The sequence below is a fragment of the Cydia fagiglandana genome, chromosome 14, assembly GCF_963556715.1.
Source record: "Cydia fagiglandana chromosome 14, ilCydFagi1.1, whole genome shotgun sequence".
NCBI classification, from domain to species: domain Eukaryota; kingdom Metazoa; phylum Arthropoda; class Insecta; order Lepidoptera; family Tortricidae; genus Cydia; species Cydia fagiglandana.
Window position 1 is genome coordinate 3,941,359 of NC_085945.1, and position 22,378 is coordinate 3,963,736.

Genomic DNA, 22,378 nt, shown 5'->3' on the forward strand with positions numbered 1-22,378 from the left:
TTTAATTGCTGAATTTTTATTTTTTGTCAGCTACGTTTTCGCCAAAACAATCTATTTTGTGTTATACCTGTGTCTATATTATTAGCTTAAGATCTTTTTCGATTGTGCTCTTCCAGGTGACGGCACAGGTCGGCCTCTGCCTCTGTAATGTGGGGCGTCGCAGGGTAGTAAATAATACTAATAACGTCTGCTGATTACTGTCAGTTTTACAAATAGCTCTTCTAGCTCCTGACCGAATTTTTCAATGGACCTATGTCCCTGTGTAGCAGTCATTAATTTACTCTGAATGGCGGTAGCTGACTTTTTGGTGAGAAGATGTGTTTTCATGTCGTCCACCAAGTCTTTTACAGCTTCATATGTGTTTTCTAACCGAAGTTTGGCACTTTGCGTTAATCTAGTTTTAAGCACAAAATTTATTAATAGCTTTATATCAGTTTCTTTAATCATTGTGGAATATAATTCAATTGCGTCAATCAACTGGTTAGTGACGTCTTCTGTGCCATCCATAGTAGGCAACATAGCCCCTTTTATTATACATAGCTAGGACGTCACCCAACGCGGGCGACGGATTCAGCGGGCACATAAGGGGGTGCGCCCCTCCGGCGCATCAAACCACACAATATAATTCACTTCAGGACCGGTAAAGTCTAGGGTGGTTCGAAAAACACGGACCCCGTGGCGCCGCCCAAAGTCACGACTAACGAGACACACATATTCAAAAACATTAACAACTTCCATTGTTGAAAGATAGAACTGATCTGATAATCCAGCAATCCACATTACATCTCGCTTCATTTCCTCTATTTGAATCACTGCTCTCGTCATATGGTCCTGTTCTCGCCTCATGAGTCTCAAAAAACAGAAATAAATTTAAAAACTCACTTGGGGTAGACGTAGACAAAAATTGGGTTCCACGATTTCTACACTAAGAAACTCTCCTCTCTTCTGACATCAGTCGGATCCTGTTTAAAAGAGTAAGTATTGTAAGTTAAATCACAGTAAACATTATCCCAAGTCATTTGTGAATTTGGGTTCTATGGAAATTGTTTGCCCGGGAAAGCAATTCTAAAAGCATTTTTAGCGTTCTCAAAGCTGCGGGCTTGCTTGTGTTTGGTTCATTAACCCTATATCTATTGGGAATTTCATCCATTCTACTACCCTACTTTCTTGGTACCATCCATCTTCATATTGTTGGTCCTCTACTACTCGTATCTGCAAAGTACAAGCTATACTAGGCTCTTGATACGTGAATATGTTACTAGTTGAAGAAGCACCTGAAGTCGACGGTATTTATGGCTGGGCACCTGCAATCTGTGCTCTGTGAGTTGTGTGCAGCAATTATGCGATTTGGCGATCAATGTTTTACTGAAAGTGGCAATATCTGCCGCCATTACAAAATACCTTACATCCCTAAACTTATTCGAATTTATTAGATTGCCACAATTTTTTCGAGTGTGTGACATAGGTATACATATTTCAATTTCAAAGCCTTTTATTATCGAACAAACAGAACATACCGTACAGTTAATAATGTTTAATACACATTTATTTATATGTTTGTAACAACTGTCGGCTCGACGTTGACACGAAGGCCTCCTCCATTGCCTTCCATGCCTCTCTCTGCGTGGAACAACGGCCCGCAGAGATGTGGTGCATCGTATGTCAACACTCACGAGGTCTATAAATTTGGGCTTCACTGGCCCCTGAAATAAGCCACCATGGCCGCTGGGATCAGACCCGGGCCATAAATAAAATCCACCACACTATTAAATAAAATGGATTATGAAACGTACTTATAACTAATAACTTTTACGTCACCGTCATCCATTTGAACAGTTTTTAGAAAAACGTCGTCTATTTTAAATACCGTCAGAAGATCTGTAGGGACATGGCGGTGACGCGGATTGGAGTCCCGCGGATTAAAGGGTTCTGGTCCCGTCCTTGTGTAACCTTCTGAGATATGTATTTGGAGTCAGAATGAATCGGTGTTATAATATAAGTGAACCTTTTTTAACCTCATCTCCTCAATAGGGTCATCATACCTAAAGATCTAAATTAAATTCACCTGTCACGGGTTTCTAATTTACGCATCTACATGCATAATGATGGATAAGGAATGCCTTTTCCCAATTTATATTTTATGTCACAATCGAATTCTTGTATTTTAAACCCTACGAGCTACGAGGTACTTACCCGTGGTAACATATGCCTTTTTGTAAACGCCGCCCGTAACGAATTGCAATCGGTTACTAAATTAAAAAATGTAAAAAATAATAATGTTGTTGTTGTTTGTAATGTGGTAAATGGTATCTCTAGTAGATATGTCCAAAATTTTGTCAAAGAGGAGGCCACCGCTTATGTCTGTAATTCACCCTAAAAGCATTTTGGGTTGGCTGATTGTTAGGCCTCCGTCTACCATTTGGTTGGCCAACCGTGAGGAATGTCACCCCTAAAAATAGTTGGTCCAACGGTAGGGTCAACGTAAGCCATCCCATGTTGGGCCAATCGGCCCATTAAAATGTTGAGCACTTTAAGTAGTACGATGCGAAATTAAATTATAATGAATCATTTATGACATTGACATGTTATTATAAAAAAAAGTTTCAATATGACGAGGTTCTAAGTTCGTGACACAACTTTCCCGTCCAGTTACACAGAACTGCTAAATTTTTAGTAAATAGCTTCTCTAAAATTCTTCTTATGATAACTGTCATCTTGTTTCCACCTACAAGGCTGAGATATATATGTTACCTGAAAATATAAATAACAAATTCCTGTTAATTAGCAAGTCGGAACGGAACTCGTGAGCATCATTGAAAATCACAACAGAAGTCAGTCAGTCTCGGTTGATGCCAGGGATCTACTTAGCATTTATTTTACGTCAAATATAGTTAGGTCGTAAGCTTGCGCTTTGTGATAGTCTGCATTAGTTACGGGGTGACAAAGCTTAAATGCTAAACATGAAAAAAAAAGTCAGTTTAGCGGTCTGGCTCTGGCTAATAGTCTGCTAATATTTAAGAATGAATTTATTAGTAAATTTACCAAAATTTTCCCATTTTCTGTAATTGCAATCCAGAATTCGATTTAGGACAAGTCCACGCTGTCCTCACACGGTACTTTTATGTCCGCAGTCTTTTATGCATATGCCAAAAAGTGTTGCTCCTCTGGCGAAGACTGACGTCTATGCCTTTGATGCAAGTTCATTTCTTTACTAATCATGTGTCTCATAATATGATTCACCGAGCTAGTTGGTGAATTCCCACTGCATTGCATGACTGTACAGTCAGCGTCCTATAGGAGATTTGTTAGGCGCAGGTCTTTAAAGGAAACGCCAACATAATTTTTAAATTAAGACTATATTTCCACTTCCATATGTACCAAAGATTACCGTTAAACTAACTTGAGCATTTTGTTACTCTACCTACATATCAAAATGTACGGTATGTATCGTACAGCATGCAGCTGCGATTTCGTCGGCTTGTGTTAGGTTGAGTAACCCTATATTTATGGGAAACTTCATAAATTCAACCACTTTACTTTCTTGATACCAAATATCCTCGAATTGTTGGTCCTCCACTACGTGCAAAGTACAAGCTAGAAGAAACTACTAGTATTTACTCGTTTACATCCAAATTGGTGGGTATAAACTATTTAGTGTGTTGAAAAGGGCATATAAATTTGAAATACAGGTACATTTTGTAAGCCACTACTGGTTTAAGTATTAGGTACTCAAAATCGTAAGAAATGTATTTTAAGAGCGGCACTTCATACATGTAATTACTTGTCACAAAAAAATGAGAAGAGTCAAATCCTGAACTTTAATTACACACCAAGCAAACTAGAACTTAGCATCCATATAGATCTCAATTCTTTTTCCGGCGAAGTCAACAACGACGAATATTCTTAATATTGAACTTGGCTCTCGTTTCACATTTATGTTTTTCATGGAATTAATTTCCACCATAGCAGAGAGCGGTATTCTTAAAAGATTCAGCAAACATAAAAATAGGAAACGGCTGAGCCTTTGCTGTTACTGCCATTATGAAAGAAGCAAAGTTTCCATCAACTTCTTCAGCCACACAGTCATATGCTTGTTTCTTTTGAGTATTACTTAGGAATCTGCGGTCTATCATAATTGCAGCATAATGCACACCGTGAAGTGCCATTTCCTTGTGTTCCACAAAAACATTTTTTTGTACTTTGGCCCGACCGACCAATTTACAGTACTAGGTACGCGACAAGGCCTATGCAGTTAATTTTTTGCATACTGCACATGTCCATTTCTTGATAAACATTCCTTCAACACATTCCACAACATCAACATTTCTTAGTTATCATCACCTTGGTGGTGGTTTTAATATCCCTTGTGCACACTAAGCCGACCCTTTAAAATAATACACTATTATGCTATTTGATTCGGTCAAGTTATGTTCTAATGTATGGTGCAGACAACAAAATTGTATCCAACTTGAAAAGAATGTAGTAAGATACCTTTGGGGATCTATATCCAATGGTTTGTGTCATAGCAAACAATAGTATGTGCTATATAACACTCATCGTGCAGTTCATCTTCTCCATCACACACATGTCCATTTCTTGGTACACGTTAGTTTTAATATCCTTTGTATGCACAAAGCAAACTAGAACTTATCATCCATATAGATCTCAATTCCTTTTCCGGCGAAGTCAACAACGACGAATATTCTTAATATTGAACTTGGCTCTCGTTTCACATTTATGTTTTTGATGGAATTAATTTCCACCACAGCAGAGGGCAGGTGTTCTTAAAAGATACACCAAACATAAATTTGGGAAACGGCTGAGTCTTTGCTGTTAGTTTCATTATAAAAGAACCCAAGTTTCCATCATTACTTTTGAGTATTACTTAGGCCGTGGTTTTTCTGGCCCGTCACACGCGACCGGCGGCGTCTGGACGTGCGTCGCACGCTGTGCCACACGCCGTCGGTCGCGGGTGCGTGGGTTTTCTGGCCCGCGGCCACCCGTCGTCGGGGAAGGAGCTCAGTCGCATTGTGCCCGCTTTGAGAATTGGTGTGCTGTGCTTTAAATGAAATGAATAGAAAAATACTAACATTTTTATTGTTAGAAGAAGAAGAAGACGATGAAATATTAATATTATCAAAAAATAAAAGAGAGCCAACCGATATATTTAAAAATCGGGAAAATGAAGGTGCATTTTTTAACCTGGTTCTCAAACACTTGATGTGCAATGAAGAAAAATTTACATCTTATTTTCGACTAACTCGAGAACAGTTTGCAAAAGTATTGAATCTGATTGAAAGTGATATTACTACGAAGCGAAGTAATAAATATCCTGTGCCTATTTCTCCAGCTCAAAAACTAGCGGTGTCGATAAGGTATGTACATTTAATAAAATAAATCGAAACAATAATAATCATTTATTTGTAATTGAAAATTAATTTAACAAAAAGTTAATGTTTACAAATATGTAGCCATATACTTAGACAGTTCTTATTTGCTTAATCAAAAAATCAACATTTTTTTATAATACATAATTAGGTTCACCTTACTTTACTTATTAAATTTAATAAGGCCAGCTATCAGAAGAATCGTAACTTGACGGCATAGGTGTTAATGACAATGATTGGCTATTCTTTATTTCTAGTTCATTAACCATTTGACAAACTTTCAAGCGGGCCTCAGCAATAAGATGCGGTGGAAGTTCGCAAACAATATCTGCCATCGACTCAAAAAATTTGTGTATAGGAGACTTTTTTGGGTCTGATAATAATTTATCAAAAACACGTGCTCTTTCGTCTTGCCTGTGTTTTAAAAGAGAAACTAAATCATTCGTTTTTTTACGTTTTTTTACAGTAGGCTCCACAAACGAGTCATCAGTATTTTGTGGAGAATCTACACTCATATTTTTATCTAGATCTAGATACACACTATCTTGAGATGTATTTTGAGGTGTGTTTTCTTCACATATACTCTCGTTTTGTTCTTCACTTATTTGAACCTCTGATTCTACATTTGTAAGCGTGTGTCGCTGTGATGGTGCTTGTGACAGAAAAGTCAATTGTGACATATATTCCCATGTGTTATTATCATTTTTCGCTTGGCCAGTGCCTGAAGCCGCTTTCTTTTTCTTCATATAGTGATCTCTTAAATGTTTCCAGCGTTTTTTTAAATCTGAAACTTAATAAAAGTTTTCATTAAAGTTACGTTTAATACTTACTTATATTTTTTCTGTTTCAGATACTTGGCAACAGGAGAAAGTTTACGATCGCTAGCATACCAGTATCGTATTTGTCATTCACATCTGTCAAAAATATTTTATGCAACATTTAGAGCTATTTGTAAGCATTTAAAACCATTATATTTACCACAAGTGACAGAAGAACTTTTAAAAAATGTTGCAAGTAACTTTTTAGCTAAATGGAATTTTCCTAACTGTTGCGGTGCCTTGGACGGAAAGCACTGCCGTGTGCAATGTCCGCCAAACAGTGGATCGTTATTTTATAACTATAAACATTTTTTTTCTGTCGTGTTAATGGCCTTAGTGGATGCAGACTGCAAATTTATATGCGTCGATATTGGATCTTATGGAAAAGAGGGAGACAGTGGTATATTTTCAAAATCGGTACTAGGAAAGCAGATCGAACATGGTGGATTTCCTTTTCCTGGTGACGCAAGATTACCAGGTTCAGATATTTATTTTCCACACTTTGTCATAGGAGATGGGGGCTTCAAGTTATTGCCTAGACTTATGAAGCCATATTCTAATGCCCAAAGTCAAGTAGATATTCTTAAACGACAATACAACTACAGGCTTAGTCCCGCCGTTTCGCTTGTCTAAGACACTTTTCCTATTGGGTCGTGTTTAAGCTCCAACTTCCCCCTCTCGTGTGACGCTTCGGGCCTTCGGCCCTACGCGGAGCTCGACCTTCGGCCTTCGCGAGCCTCGACGCTCCGTTATCAAGACAGTTGACTTTGTAGAACGCTTGGAGGCACCGCATTCACGCAGCTCGGCCTTCGGCCTCGCATGCTTGGGAAATCGTAAGGTCCGCATGCGAGCACTTCATTCCCGCAGCTCGGCCTTCGGCCTCGCGTGCTTGGGGAATCGTAAGGGACGCTCCGGGCCTTCGGCCCTACGCGGAGCTCGGCCTTCGGCCTTCGCTGGGTTTCGAAGCTCAACGTCGGGCCTTCGGCCCGCCGCTTCGCTTATTAAAACACTTGGAGGGTTGGTTTTGCTTCGGGGCGTAAGCGGGAAGTTGGAGCTTAAACACGACCCAATAGTAAAAGTGTCTTGACAAGCTCACGTCGGGCCTACGGCCTTCGGCCTTCGGCCCGTCGTTTCGCTTGTCTAAGACACTTTTCCTATAGGGTCGTGTTTAAGCTCCAACTTCCCCCTCTCGTGTGACGCTTCGGGCCTTCGGCCCTACGCGGAGCTCGGCCTTCGGCCTTCGCGAGCCTCGACGCTCCGCCGTCGGGCCTTCGGCCCGCCGGCTTCGCTTATCAAGACAGTTGACTTTGTAGAACGCTTGCAGGAACTGCATTCACGCAGCTCGGCCTTCGGCCTCGCGTTTTGGGAGTCAGGGTGGAGGCTTCGGGCCTTCGGCCCTCCGCCGGGGTCGGCCTTCGGCCTCCCAGCCTGTAGCTCGCCCTTCGGGCTCGCTTAACACACTTTTTGTATAGGATTTTGCTTTGTTCGTCATTCCCGCAGCTCGGCCTTCGGCCTCGCCCAAAATTACTGGAGGTGGGGCACGCTTGGACATTCGGGGTGAAGCTCCGGGCCTGACGGCCCTCCGCCGGGTCGGCCTTCGGCCTCCCAGCCTGAAGCTCGCCCTTCGGGCTCGCTTAACCTACTTGGAAATTTGAATTTGGCCCGTGTCCGCCGCCATTTTGGATTTTTCCAAAAAATTTTTTTCACATGGTAATCTTGGGCCCCCAAGCTCGCCGCATACCAAATCTCAGCGCGCTCGGACCAACTTGAAAAATTTTAAAAAAAAAAGTCGGCCATTTTGAATTTTTTTTAATGCAGTTTTATTTCGCTCGAGGCCCTCTATGACATTTGGTCGAGCACCCCCCACCCATCTCGCACCGTTTAAAAGTTGCCATACAAAATTAAAATGCCCATTATTTCCGCCATCTTGGATTTTTTCCAAAATTTTTTTTATTCGTAGGTATCTAGAGGCCTTTATCTCTCGCCATGCTAAATCTCAGCGCGCTCGGACCAACTTGAAAAAATTAAAAAAAAAAGTCGGCCATTTTGAATTTTTTTTAATGCAGTTTGTTTTGCCTCGAGGCCCTATATGACATTTGGTCGAGCACCCCCCACCTATCTCACACCGTTTAAAAGTTGCCATACAAAACAAAAGTGGCCAGTTTTCCAACAATTAGAGCATTTTTCCAAAAATTTTTTTTTCGTAGGAATCTAGGGGACTCCGAGATTCCTTGACCAAAATTTCAGCGCGCTAGGACAAACTTGAAAAAATTAAAAAAAAAAAGTCGGCCATTTTGAAAAAAAAATGGCGGCTTCAAAAACTGCCAGGGTCCCTCTATGACATTTGGTCGAGCACCCCCCACCTACCTCCCACCGTTTGGCCGGGCCGTCGTACATTTTTCTGACCGGAAGCGGTAGACCAAAAGTCGGATTTTTCTAGAGGTCACCAGACCGCCCTCTATACGACCGTACCAAACTCAAATACCCCACGAACCCCCTTCTGGGAGATCGAGCATGTCAATTAATCAGTCGTGTTGCAATCTCTTAAATGTTTCCAGCGTTTTTTTAAATCTGAAACTAAATAAAAGTTTTCATTAAAGTTACGTTTAATACTTACTTATATTTTTTCTGTTTCAGATACTTGGCAACAGGAGAAAGTTTACGATCGCTAGCATACCAGTATCGTATTTGTCATTCACATCTGTCAAAAATATTTTATGCAACATTTAGAGCTATTTGTAAGCATTTAAAACCATTATATTTACCACAAGTGACAGAAGAACTTTTAAAAAATGTTGCAAGTAACTTTTTAGCTAAATGGAATTTTCCTAACTGTTGCGGTGCCTTGGACGGAAAGCACTGCCGTGTGCAATGTCCGCCAAACAGTGGATCGTTATTTTATAACTAAACATTTTTTTTCTGTCGTGTTAATGGCCTTAGTGGATGCAGACTGCAAATTTATATGCGTCGATATTGGATCTTATGGAAAAGAGGGAGACAGTGGTATATTTTCAAAATCGGTACTAGGAAAGCAGATCGAACATGGTGGATTTCCTTTTCCTGGTGACGCAAGATTACCAGGTTCAGATATTTATTTTCCACACTTTGTCATAGGAGATGGGGGCTTCAAGTTATTGCCTAGACTTATGAAGCCATATTCTAATGCCCAAAGTCAAGTAGATATTCTTAAACGACAATACAACTACAGGCTTAGTCGTGCACGAAGAACTGTGGAAAGTGCGTTTGGTATATTATCTAATGTTTTCCGAGTGTTTCATACACCTATATTACTCAAAAACACAGACACAGTAGACTACTTAATTCTCGCAAGTTGCTGTCTTCATAACATGCTAATGGAAAATAAAAGCAATGAAAACCCCACAAACTCTAATACCAGCAACAATAACACGAATCAAAGCAATTTGACGGCACTTCGACGGACTGGTGGTGTAGGTGGAGTCGCAGGAATAAATTTAAGAAATGAGTTGAAAGACTATATATGTTCACCTCAAGGGTCAGTGACATGGCAATTAAATATGGTGTAATTATAGGTACTAAGAATGTAAAATTGTAAATAAACACTCACCTGGAATTTTCATTGTTTCACTAATATTTTCCCATTTTCTGTGCTTTAAATTGTTATTTTTATAATCTTTGTCAGACGCGTCGAACAATATAGGATTACAACGTATTAGATTTATTAATAATTCATCGTTGTCTTTATTGAAATGAGACATTTTCAATATCAAGACGCCGTCCGTCGCTATTCTACAAAAATGATAGCGACCGACGCGTGCAGCGTGTGACCTTCGCCCGTCGACCTACCCGCCGCCGGCGGCGTTTCAGAGAAACCACCCTCAAACATTCCCGAACAAAACATCCGAACGTCGTCGGCGGCGGACACGCGTCGGTCGCCGGCCGCCGGCGACGGGTGGTCAGAAAACCCAGGGCCTTAGGAATCTGCGGTCTATCATATTTGCAGCATAATGCACACCGTGAAGTGCCATTTCCTTGTGTTTCACAAAAAAAATGTTTTTGTACTTTGGCCCGACGGATCAATTTCAAGTACTACGTGACGAGGCCTATGCAGTTCATTTTTTGCATCACGCACGTGTCCATTGATAAACATTCCTTCAACACATTCCACGACATTAACATTTCTTAGTCATCATCATCTTGGTGTTAAGTTTTAATATCCTTTGTGCATACTAAGCCGACCCTTTAAAATAGTACACTATTATGCTATTTGATTCGGTCAAGTTGTTCTAATGTATGGTGCAGTGCAGACAACAAAATTGTATCCAACTTGAAAAGAATGTAGTAAGATACCTTTGGGGGTGTATATCCAAATGGTGGTCGCTTTGCTCCGCTACACTTCGTTCCAAAAGGTCTAGTTCCTCCAATTATCCTAGCTACAACAGTGGAGTACAGTCCGTTTTTTTTAGCATTAGAAAGAACTTCGCAGAAGTAAGCTTGTGGTTCCAAATCCGGCACTTTTAGCGGTAATAATTTGAAGTAAATGATATGTATTGACCATGCTACATTAGATAATTCAATAATTATTAACAATTAAAGAGCCTGATAAAAACTGCACGCTTGCTTCTGTGGAGTTCTTTCTAATGCTAAAAAAAACGAACTATAGAATCCGACGTGGGGTAGAATCCAAAGTTGAATTTACCCCGCGTCGCTTCGCTTCGCTACACTTCGTTCCAAAAGGTCCAAATCGTCCCAATATCCTAGCTACAACAGTGGGGCAGAATCCGAAGTGAAGTACTCGTAGAATCCCAATATTCTAGCTACAACAGTGAGTAGAAGGTGGCTACCTTAAATTTTAAATTTAGGTACGTGTGTACAATAATAATAATGTAATATTACGATATTATTTATTTTTGATTGGTAAAACAAACAAAACATGGGTTAGGAAAAAACTTTATTCAGTTTATTTACATAGGTACGTACCATTCATTTTAGACCATTGACGTAAATTAAGCACCTACATTTAAATACAGTACCTATAGAGCAATACAACCATTGTGTTTTGTACGAACATGTAAGTATAGAGTAAAAAACTATAGTTTTGTTTTCTGATTTCATATATTACTAGTCATTTTATACAAAAATATGATAAATACTGCAATGAAATACTGTGAATTATAATAGGAGATTACACAATAACATATTACACAATAATATTAATTGACATTTATATTGTTTACTATAAAATGTGTAAAAAAAAAATATCCTGGAGGGAATAGGATAGAATACTTATAAATTTTTTTGCCAAATGTTTAAAAGTGGTTTAAAATCTTAAGTTGGCTTATTTTGCTTAAAGGAAACAATCGTGATTTTATTCTACTAGCCGATACAGGTGACAATGAGTGTTTATTTTTTAGGTAATGAGTGTAATTTTTGTTTTTTGCAACCAAATACCAAGTAGGACTATTATTCAGTTTTTGTATGCTATCTCTATCTCTTGATGGCACAGAAGGGGTAGCCCTAGACGTAGGTCTAGATGGTTAACTTTTTTTTTCTTCTTTCTTTCTCTTTCCTTTTCTTATCCGCCATCTTTAACCTGTGTAAGAAGTGATAAATCAACCATTAAAAGAGAAAAAAACCGTGCAAGTGCGAGTCGGACTCGCGTTCCAAGGGTTTCGGACATTACGGAATGACCATTATTTGCATATTTTCTTAAATAACTTTAAATTATATAAAAAAATATTTGAGATTCTCACAATGAGCTCTTTCATTTGATATATAACAGGATATTGTTTGCAAAACTTTGTTTTATAATTGTCTCATTTACCTTACACAAGTGTGGCTTTCAACTTAATTGATTCAGTAGTTTCGGAGAAAAATAGGTTGAGCCAGACGCATTAGTGAACCTATATGAGTTCCGTTTTTTCTTTTGAGGTACGAAACCCAAAAAAAGAAACAAATAATTTAAACAGAAACATACCGATACTTTTTTCGAATTCTGGCTGTTCTCTCCCGTAGTCAGCATAAAATTCGCTTATGGAGCGCATCCAAAAAGACGCGGCTCGTCCTTCAGCGCTAATATGCGTGACCGAGAGAAAAAGCGTCATCGATTTGATGTTGTTGCATTGATCCTGGCTCTCTTTCCTTTTCTTATCCGCCATCTCTGACCTGTGTAAGAAGTGATAAATAAACCACAAAAAAAGAATTTCATTTTTGGTATAAGCTTTCATCGCCGACTGTACTTTTTTTCCACAGGCAACTAATACTCATCGAGACTATTCTAAAAACCCCAAACACAATTAGGTTTCGTTGTTTGAACACAACAAAACAGTGCTTGGTTTGGACAGTTCCTGCCGACCAATTGACAACAACGTTCTTTCAGCTCTTTTCTTACAGTAAAAAACTTCTTGTCTTGGAGCACGTTGGTATAAAGCATGTTTTTGGATCTTTATATCGTTGATAACTATTCGTATCCATGGTGCTGAATACGGCACAAAGCCAATAGTCGAGTCTCAGTTGTAGTGGTCGTCGAAAGTGCCATAAAAATCAGGTCCGGTATTCACAAGCGAAGGCCGTCGTTCGCAGGCAAAATCAGCGGTCCCGGAAACGCGTCCACAAATAAATAGACTTGCTTGACCAGGCTAAGGCCCAATTAGCCTCAGATGATGATGAGGAAGCGAGTCGTAAATAAGTCGCATATAAAAGAAAGAAAGCAGTTTGCAGATCTTTTTAAGACTTTGAAAAATGTCTTAACACTCTTAACAGCTGGAAGGGGCCGGACGCGCGGTAGGTAAAGCAAAATGTTTTTATTTTTATAAATCGTATGACGCAGTCGAAAAACCTTTAACTAGAAATAATTATTCCTATCACCAGAAAAATAATCAGGCACTTTTAATATTTTCATCCATTCCACATTGTTTGCTTAATCTTACTGTATAAGAACTTTAAAATATTAAAATAATTATGTACCTTTTCCTGTACCAGACGATTGTTTAATTTTTTGTTTTTCTCTCCTCAATGATGCCTTACACGTTTCTCTTTCGCTGTCGAGACGAACCCAATCTATCCCAAGCGTCTTCTTTCTTAAATTGTTATAATGTGAGCTGTGTTCCACAACACTGGTTCTTCTCTGTATTTTTCTTTGAAGTAAAAATGCTCTGTGTATTTTTCTATAAAATAAAAATACTCTGTGTATTTTTCTATAAAATTAAAATATAGAGTTTTTTTCTCTGTCCCACTCCATGTTTAAAGAAATAAATGAAATAATACGAGAGGAACGATCAAGTGCGATAAAATGTGGGAAAATTTTAACCAACGGTAAAAATTATTCTAACGGCATTAATTTTAAGTTATGTAGAAACATAGTACAATAAAACAAATAATTTAATAATATCATCTGGTAATAGTGAACAAAAATCTCTGGGGGCAATTTTTCAAAGGCTATCCTGCTACCCATTTCACTCAAAGCGATAATTTACTGCTATGTGAAATAGTCTCCAACAAAGACAAACAAACAAACACATAACAAACGTATCGTTGAAAATAAGAAAACTGATGGAGCTAACCTCCTGAAAAAACAAAAGGCTTGACTTGATGTGGAGAATGACTACAATTTTCAGTCTTTACCCTCCATTATATCGTCAGGTGACAACAAAAATTCATTAATTAAAATTAGCACGAGTTCATAACCATAAGCGTAGTAGTTGATTCATTTGTGATAAGGCGGCACTAAAAACTCCCATTAAAAACTATGTGCAGCTTTGTAGTTTTACTGTGTTCATTAAATACAGGATGATGCGGCAGAAAAAAAGACCGTCTCATTTTTTAAGTCATACTTTGAAATATTACACGTCGCCATGGCCCTAGTCAATATACATATATTGATTAATAAAATCTTTATATTTTTATGAAGTAAATCATCTATAATAATCTTTTTTCTAAATTTAGAAATTGCTGCAATGCACTAGAAAATGAGTAATCTACTCATTGGAAATTTTAAAGGCAAAGCAACTTGAAATTTGCCATTATTTGAAATACTGGCACTGCCGACTGCTTAAAAATTGTTTGCGTGGTCGTTTTGAATTTTGTCTTGAACTGCTTTAGATTTAACGACTTCGCGATGTAATTTGAAATATTTTTGACCATCTTAAAGCAGTTTTTGTCAACGAAGCTATTGGGGAAAATGTCAATATTTTCCCTAATGAACCTTTTGATAGAGAGAGTTGAGTTGTCCAGTGTTGCCACAGATACTACAATTTACAGATACCATACCTGACATCCCCCTTCCTAACCTTATCTAAAAGTACTTATTCTAATTTCATTGAGTTATTTAGAACCGGGTTTGATTGATGAAGAAATCCAGAAACGGGAGAAGTAGTGGAAGGTTCATGGAGGACGGTAACCCACAGTAAAAGCTCTGTGGGTTACCTTCCTCCATGAACCTTCCACTACTTCTCCCGTTTCTGGATTTCTTCATCCTGACGGTATGTCCTTCCCCACTCGGTAATCTGGGTAGAAATCATTCTAGAAATGCAACCCTCATAAGACAAGGTTATACTGACTACTTTATTGGACATGGGCGTGTAGAATGGCAAGATAGAATATTTTTTTTAAAGTAAGGAGGTGAAAGCGAAACATCTATTGTAATGTTGTTGAATAAATACACCTACCACATTTTCTGTATTTTCTCTCGTATAGCTATCAATATTTTTCAAAAAATCCAAATGAGACAGCCAAGGAATTTTAGAAATATACAGTTCATTAGTTGCCATGCCCGTAGTATTTGATTTTTTTGTCTTTAACAACTCATTGTTGTAAGTATTTCGAAGTGATCATATTTTACCGATAACTTCTTTGACATTTTGCATCTCCATAGCTTCCATAATTGATTTGTAGGCAGCATCTCGGGCATCCCTATTTTTATATTGTAGGTGTTTCGGGTCCCAGAGACACTCTTGTCGTTGATATGCATCACTGAATTGTATATTTTTAGCTGTGCTCCATCGTTGGCTTGCCATTTTCAAACGCTTGAAGCGTGGCGCGATGATCAATACGCACGTCCGCACACCGCAGGCACTTTCGCGACACTACACTAGTTCACGTCGCATCTACACTATGAAATTAGTTGCATGACACTAATTTCACCAAAAAATCGCGCAGAGCACGAAACTGATTTGCATTCGTGAAATTAATGCATGCATTATGAAAGTACTAAATTACACGTGAAACTGTTGGAAAAACTAATGTCACGAAACCAATTTCATTTCGTAATGTAAATTCACCTTTAGGGGCATCAAAGGTGATTCCAATTTTGAAGACATTAATTGACCTTAAGTGCATTACACTTGAGATGCAATGTTTCCTGATTCCGTTAGATAAGGCCAACCTATCCTTATCAGAGAATTTAGAATTGTCTTCCTCGAGCCATTAAGGAAAACAATAAATTATTTTTCTATGAATTTTCGTCATATGTTATTGTCTGATGTTAGTTTCCTGCTTTATATGGCGTGTATTTAAGTATCCTTCTCCCGTTTCTTCGCTATTTCCCTTAAGGCCGTAACACACTATCGCACCGCACCGCGACCTTGGTACGTCGCACCCATAAGTGAGAGTGAGAAACAGATATCTCTTTGCAATTAATAATGGTATGTGGGACTCTCACCTCCCAGCTCTTTTCAATTGTGAAAGGAGCTTACCCACTAAAACCACACCAGTTTTTTAAATTGCATCAAAAAGCATCCAATTTTAAAATTTGGTTTGAGTCAGCACATTAATGCTTTTAACAGTAGGTATCCAATTATAGTCTATTCTACAATACACTACATTCTACAATTACACAAAAAAATATTTCATTACGAAAAGTCAAATTAATTTAGATTTACTCACCTTTTTCAATTATATTTTCTATAGTTGGGTTTTCTATTATTGGAACAGCTTTCTTGATTGTTTGGTCTACTGACCAAATTTTAATAACGGGCATGTTTTACTGTGAAAGATTAATACAATTTATTAGCGTTGGTGACTATTTAATTAACCTACAAAATCAAGCATGTACTAATATCGTTTTAAATTTAGATGTAGCTAGTAAATACCTACTTAAGTACATTTTTTAATGGCATACGACGAAAGCGGCTGCTCCAAGATTTGCAGATCAGGCCTGATCCACCCTGGACGGGGACAGGACACGATTGACGATACCCAACTGCACTTCGTACTCTTCGTAGAGGACAGGACGCCAAGAAACCGTTTGAAAAAAGCTAAGCTTAATCATTATCTTAACTGGACCCGTGTCGCGGCGGGTAGTTATCTACAAAGGGTTCATTTTTACCTGTTCCCACCCCGCCGACTACTGTCTCCATACACACTATTGTTTAATAAGTTCACCCCTTTACCTCTATTTAGTATTATCAGTGACAGTTGCTCAATGCTTTCGTCAGATTCGCATGTGTTGCTACTGTATTCGTTACGTTCTGTTTTTGAAATCTTCTTGCCGTGCTAACTGGACTCCGATTGATTACGACCGACCTGTGCTTGTGTTTTGGACTATTAATCATTGCCCAGTGACTTGGATTAGTTTTGCCCAGCAAAATGAACTACACTCTTAGTGATTATGCAGAAATGCATTATTATTATGGTGTAGCCCAAGGAAACGGGCGTTTAGCCGCAAGACTCTATCGTGAACAGTTAGAGCACCGTGGAGAACCACGACAACATTACCCGGATCACAGAGTGTTCATAAATACCCACCAGAGGCTGATGGCTGGACGCATACCTGGTCAGCAAGCTCGCGAAGGAGTACCAGAGGAGATCCAGATAGGAGGGAAGAAATTTTGGCGGAAATCCAAAGAGACCCTTCTACGAGTTCAAGGAGGATAGCTCGTAGGACTGGAATACCTCGGACATCGATCCTGAGAACTCTCAAAGCAGGTGAGTTGAATTCGATGTATTATGCCGGCTACATACGTAACGATAAATCGTTGCGATAAAATTGTACAGTCCGACTGTGCGATAAATCGAACGTTCCTAGTGCCTCCACACGCCTCCGATATCGGAGCCGATTGTCAGTTCTCCGGAAAGCTCATCAGAAACAACATGTCATCCACAATGGCAGACGATGACGCGCTAGCGGTGTTAGGGCTTGTTATGTGTTTAAAGAAAAAAAGGCGCGCAGTGTGTGGTGTAAAGACTGGCTCATGAAAAGGAAGCTATTTTCTCATACCAACTTATTAACCGAGTTGAAATTTGCTCCGAAAGATTGGCATAATTATTTGAGGATGAATGAGGAGGCATACTTGAACCTGCTGGCTTTAGTTACTCCAATAATAAAGAAACAGGACACTGTAATGAGAGAAGCAATAAGTCCTCACGAAAGATTATCTGCTACACTGCGATTTTTAGCTACAGGTCGTTCCTACGAATGTATGAAGTTTTCGACAATAATATCACCACAAGCTCTTAGTCAAATAATTCCTAAACCTGTGATGCTTTGTACGAAGTTCTACGGAAAGGTAAGCATGTGACAAAAAAAATACTATAGGTAATCATCAAATTGTTTATCAATAAAACTTGTATCTAAGTAACTTCTCAAACATTATATAATAATAAACGTATTGAATAATATTGTACTTACAAGCACTTCAATTATATTAATATTATTCTACTCATCAGTAAAATTACTTAAATAGGAAGCAATTGTATTATTATATTCTGCGTCATGATCAGGCTGTAACGGTGATATACATTCCATTGATGATACACTTGAGGATTCATAGCGGACTACAGCATGTTCTTGAAAGCTGTGTTGGTTAGCTTGTAATGGATATTGGCTTTGAGTGTGGGGTTGAGTGTAAAGGTTTTGAGTGTGTGGCTGAGTGTCAAAGGTTTGAGTGTGTGGCTTATTGGAAAGGATTTTAATGCGTGGGTTAGTGTTAAGGATTTGAGTGTATGGCTTATTGGAGAGAATTTTAATGTGTGGGTTAGTGGAAAGAATTTGAGTGTGTGGCTGAGTGTCAAGGGTTTGAGTGTGTGGCTGAGCGTCAAGGGTTTGAGTATGTGGCTGAGTGTCAAGGGGTTGAGTGTGTGGCTGAGTGTCAAGGGTTTGAGTGTATGGCTGAGTGTCACGGGTTTGAGTGTGTGGCTGAGTGTCAAGGGTTTGAGTGTGTGGCTTAGTGGAAAGGATTAGAGTATGTGGCTTAGTGGAAAGGGTTAGAGTATGTGGCTTAGTGGAAAGGGTTAGAGTATGTGGCTTAGTGGAAAGGATTTTATTGTGTGGGTTAGTGGAAAGGACTTGAGTGTGTGGCTTAGTGGAAATGATTTGAGTGTGTGGCTGAGTGTAAAAGGTTTGAGCGGGTGGCTGAGTGGAAAAATGAGTATTGGCAGTCATCGTTTTTTAGGGTTCCGTAGCCAAATGGCAAAAAACGGAACCCTTATAGATTCGTCATGTCTGTCTGTCTGTCTGTCTGTCCGTCCGTATGTCACAGCCACTTTGTTCCGAAACTATAAGCACTATACTGTTGAAACTTGGTAAGTAGATGTATTCTGTGAACAGCATTAAGATTTTCATACAAAAATAGAAAAAAAACGATAAATTTTTAGGGTTCCCCATACATAGAACTGAAACTCAAAAAAAATTTTTCATCAAATTCATACGTGTGGGGTATGTATGAATAGGTCTTCAAAAATGATATTGAGGTTTCTAATATCATTTTCTTCTAAACCGAATAGTTTGCGCGAGAGACACTTCCAAAGTTGTAAAATGTGTGTCCCCCCCCCCTGTAACTTCTAAAATAAGAGTATGATAAAACTAAAAAAAAATATATGATGTACATTACCATGCAAACTTCCGCCGAAAATTGGTTTGAACAAGATTTGGTAAGTAGTTTTTTTTTAATACGTCATAAACCGTAAACCGCAATTTTATTGTGTTACTTGCTGTTACGGAACCCTTCATGGGCGAGTCCGACTCGCACTTGGCCGCTTTTTTCTTACAGTGTGTAACATAATTAAGCTGCCCATCTCAGCATAGAACAGAGTTTCGTTAATTATTTTTTCAGCTATGATTCTCTGTTCTTTTGGTAGCTCTTGTAGTTTCATCCCTACATTTTTCCCAAAAAGCTCATAACGATTATCGGGTTGTTTAGGTCGTTTAAAATGATCATGTACGGACGTAAGTACTTCTTCGGTGAGTGTATTTTTTCCTGGTCTTTTCCGAATACGACTTGAAATGGGTGTAGCTCGTTCGCTGTCAGAACGGTTTGGGGTCGGTGTGTCTGATTCGTTGTCAGAATGGTCCAGGCTTGGTGTCTCTTTCGCTGTCAGAATGGTCCGGGGTTGGTGTGTCTCGTTTGTTGCTCGATGAGCCTATGCTGGCGGTTGACTGCTTCTACGGAATAGACAAATAGTATAGGTACACGGTGTTCTTTAATTTTAAGGGTGCATTCTTGAGCTTACATTTGGTATTTTTATCAAAGAAGACGTGATTCTAATTAACTCTATTGTGGAGATAATCAATATTTTATTTTTATCTGATAAGGCCCCTACTTACTTTATACCTATGGAAATTAAAAAAAAAATATGCCATTAGGTTTCCTTAAATGTAGTTAGCTATACCACAAAACACCGTGTATTCCTAAAATAATGACTAATCATGTACTTATTTTGTTACAGTTTCCACAAACCGAACAAGATTGGAGAATAATAGCGAGAGATTTTGAGCAGAATTGGAACTTTCCTCACTGTTTAGGTGCTATTGATGGTAAGCACGTTGAAATCGTGCCTCCAAGTAACAGTGGCTCGTTTTATTATAACTATAAACATAGACACAGTATGGTATTGGTGGCAATCGTTGATGCAAAATACAGATTCATGTTAGTTGATTTTGGAACAAACGGAAGGGTTTCCGACGGTGGAGTATTGTTGAATACGAAATTTTATGAAAAACTTGAAAGAAATACGTTAAATATTCCTACAGCAGAAAGGTTGCATAATAGTCCACGAATATCTTAATCCGGCACTGATTGTTAAAAATTGTGTAATATACGGAACCCTTGGAACGCGAGTCCGACTCGCACTTGGCCGGTTTTTAGCATTTGTTGTTATAGCGGCAACATATCTGAGAATTTCAACTGTGTACTGTAAAACGATGTACAATACACGTGCGAAAAGGTAATTCGCAACTCTTGTCGGTTTAAAACACTCCCTATAACCACCCACATTTGTATCTAGTCGACCGTTAGACGGCTTGCCCGAATTGAATACATTTGTTTTCTACTATGTTGCTATTATTGACAGTCGCTTACGCGTATACTCAAAAAATGAAATGTATGAAAATTCATTTATGAGACCGTTTTTTAAATAAAAAAACGATTTATTCAGAGGTACGTAACAGGAACATTCATCTGTTATTTAAATTATATCTCATAATAACAGATATCAGCGGATCCAGGCGTGGTCCGGCTGCAGATTTTACTCCCCAGCCGGGCCCCTTTTAAACGCATATATCTGCCAAACTACAGAGGTACGTTCAATTTCCGACGAGGTACATGAAGTACATTAGAGGTACATTTCATCATTAAAAACTGAGCGCAATCAGGCGAGGTGGTCCGGCTGTGGAGGATCACACTATCTAATGTACATCAGATATTTTTTTTAGATTTATCATTCTCTTATTTTAGAAGTTACGGGGGGGGGGGGGGACACACACATTTTACCACTTTGGAAGTGTCTCTCGCGCAAACTATTCAGTTTAGAAAAAAATGATATTAGAAACCTCAATATCATCTTTGAAGACCTATCCATAGACACCCCACACGTATGGCTTTCATGGAAAAAAAAATTTGAGTTTCAGTTCTAAGTATGGGGAACCCCCAAAATTTATTGTTTTTTTTCTATTTTTGTGTGAAAATCTTAATGCGGTTCACAGAATACATCTACTTACCAAGTTTCAAGAGTATCATTCTTATAGTTTCGGAAAAAAGTGGCTGTGACATACACGGACAGACAGACGGACAGACATGACGAATCTATAAGGGTTCCGTTTTTTGCCATTTGGCTACGGAACCCTAAAAAGACAAAAGATGAATCCTATTACATGTTTTTGGACGATTCTGATTCTTCCGTAACAAGCATCGAAAACACCGGCTGTACGGGGGACTTGGAAGCGTTACAGTTATAAAGACACAAGCATAGAGACCTTGGATGTTTTCCCCACTATAAAAAAAATATTCCTCAAATATAACACCTGCTTACCTTAAGTGATTTAAGTCACGGTTTGGGCAATTTGATAGTTAGTAATAGTTTAGACCCTACTAAAAAAATCAGAATGTTTTGTAATAAAAAAAACCTTAAAACAAATACTTAGGTAGTTTTCTTTCAAAAAGTATTCTATCTTTAAAAAAAGTATCTTGAAAATACGTATCTTGTATTTCAAATACCATTTCCAAAAGTATCTTGTTAATAGTCATATGCCTTATGGGAATATAGTTCAGAGCCGGAAACCGCTACCAACATTTAGTACGAGTATGTTGTTGGTCATGGCATTGGGTCTCTAAAACTGCCGGGAGACGGCCGCGCCGGCCATCTACTTCAGCGGAATGACGTCATCAAAATGACTCCCGCTTCGTTGCGAATATTGCATACTGCACCCAAACTATGCATGGCACATACACGTGTGGGCTATTAAATGAAAGCCAATTAAATAAACTATATTTTATTTATACAGTGTGTACCAAAATATGCAACAGTTTAAGAGAAATTAAAAAAAAAATGACGCAAAAAAATATTCGATTATTTGGGTTTTACAACCAAACCAAAAGTCAGACGATAAAGCAACGTACTACAACATTAAAGATGACGTCTCAAGCTATACACTGATATCAATAAAATCAAAATTGACCCAATGCCATGCCCAACAACATACTAAAAGTTGGTAGGTAGCGGTTTCCGGCTCTGAACTATCTCTGCGACCGTTTCCCATAAGGCATGGTACTATAAGTTTTTAAAGCGATTTGAACATTTTTAGTAATTTGAGTAGTCACTTAAAATTAAATACTACTGCATTGACATAATGACATTTGGCTACTTGAGGGTTATCTAGAGAACCATTATCAGGAAATAGAATTACAAAACCCCTGCAGTGAGAGTCATATGAAATTGCAGTTTCTTACTTCACAAAAGAGACAAAAAATGGGCGACGTAATA

General features: G+C 38.6%; 1 protein-coding gene and 1 pseudogene across 1 annotated transcript; one reads left to right on the forward strand and one right to left on the reverse strand.

The window, feature by feature from the left end:
* Positions 1 to 2,219: 2,219 nt before the first annotated feature.
* Positions 2,220 to 10,261, reverse strand: LOC134670825 (transcription factor Adf-1-like). The gene is made up of 3 exons (XM_063528647.1): positions 9,761 to 10,261; positions 9,372 to 9,433; positions 2,220 to 6,171 (listed from the first exon to the last, which is right to left on the reverse strand). Exons 1-3 carry the CDS (start codon positions 9,940 to 9,942, stop codon positions 5,564 to 5,566), a joined length of 852 nt encoding a protein of 283 aa, XP_063384717.1. The 5' UTR covers positions 9,943 to 10,261; the 3' UTR covers positions 2,220 to 5,563.
* A 5,928-nt stretch (positions 10,262 to 16,189) lies between these two features.
* Positions 16,190 to 20,960, forward strand: LOC134670826 (uncharacterized; annotated as a pseudogene).
* The last annotated feature ends 1,418 nt before the right edge of the window (positions 20,961 to 22,378 follow it).

Bases quoted from the DNA above. Each gene is read 5' to 3' on its own strand.
- LOC134670825 (XM_063528647.1), bottom strand. From the start codon at position 9,942: ATGTCTCATTTCAATAAAGACAACGATGAATTATTAATAAATCTAATA. The intron at 9,434-9,760 runs GTACCTATAATT...CACTTTCCACAG, and splicing joins TTTACAATTTTACATTCTTA to TTCTTCGTGCACGACTAAGC. The intron at 6,172-9,371 runs GCATTAGAATAT...ATTAAGTTTCAG, and splicing joins GAATATCTACTTGACTTTGG to ATTTAAAAAAACGCTGGAAA.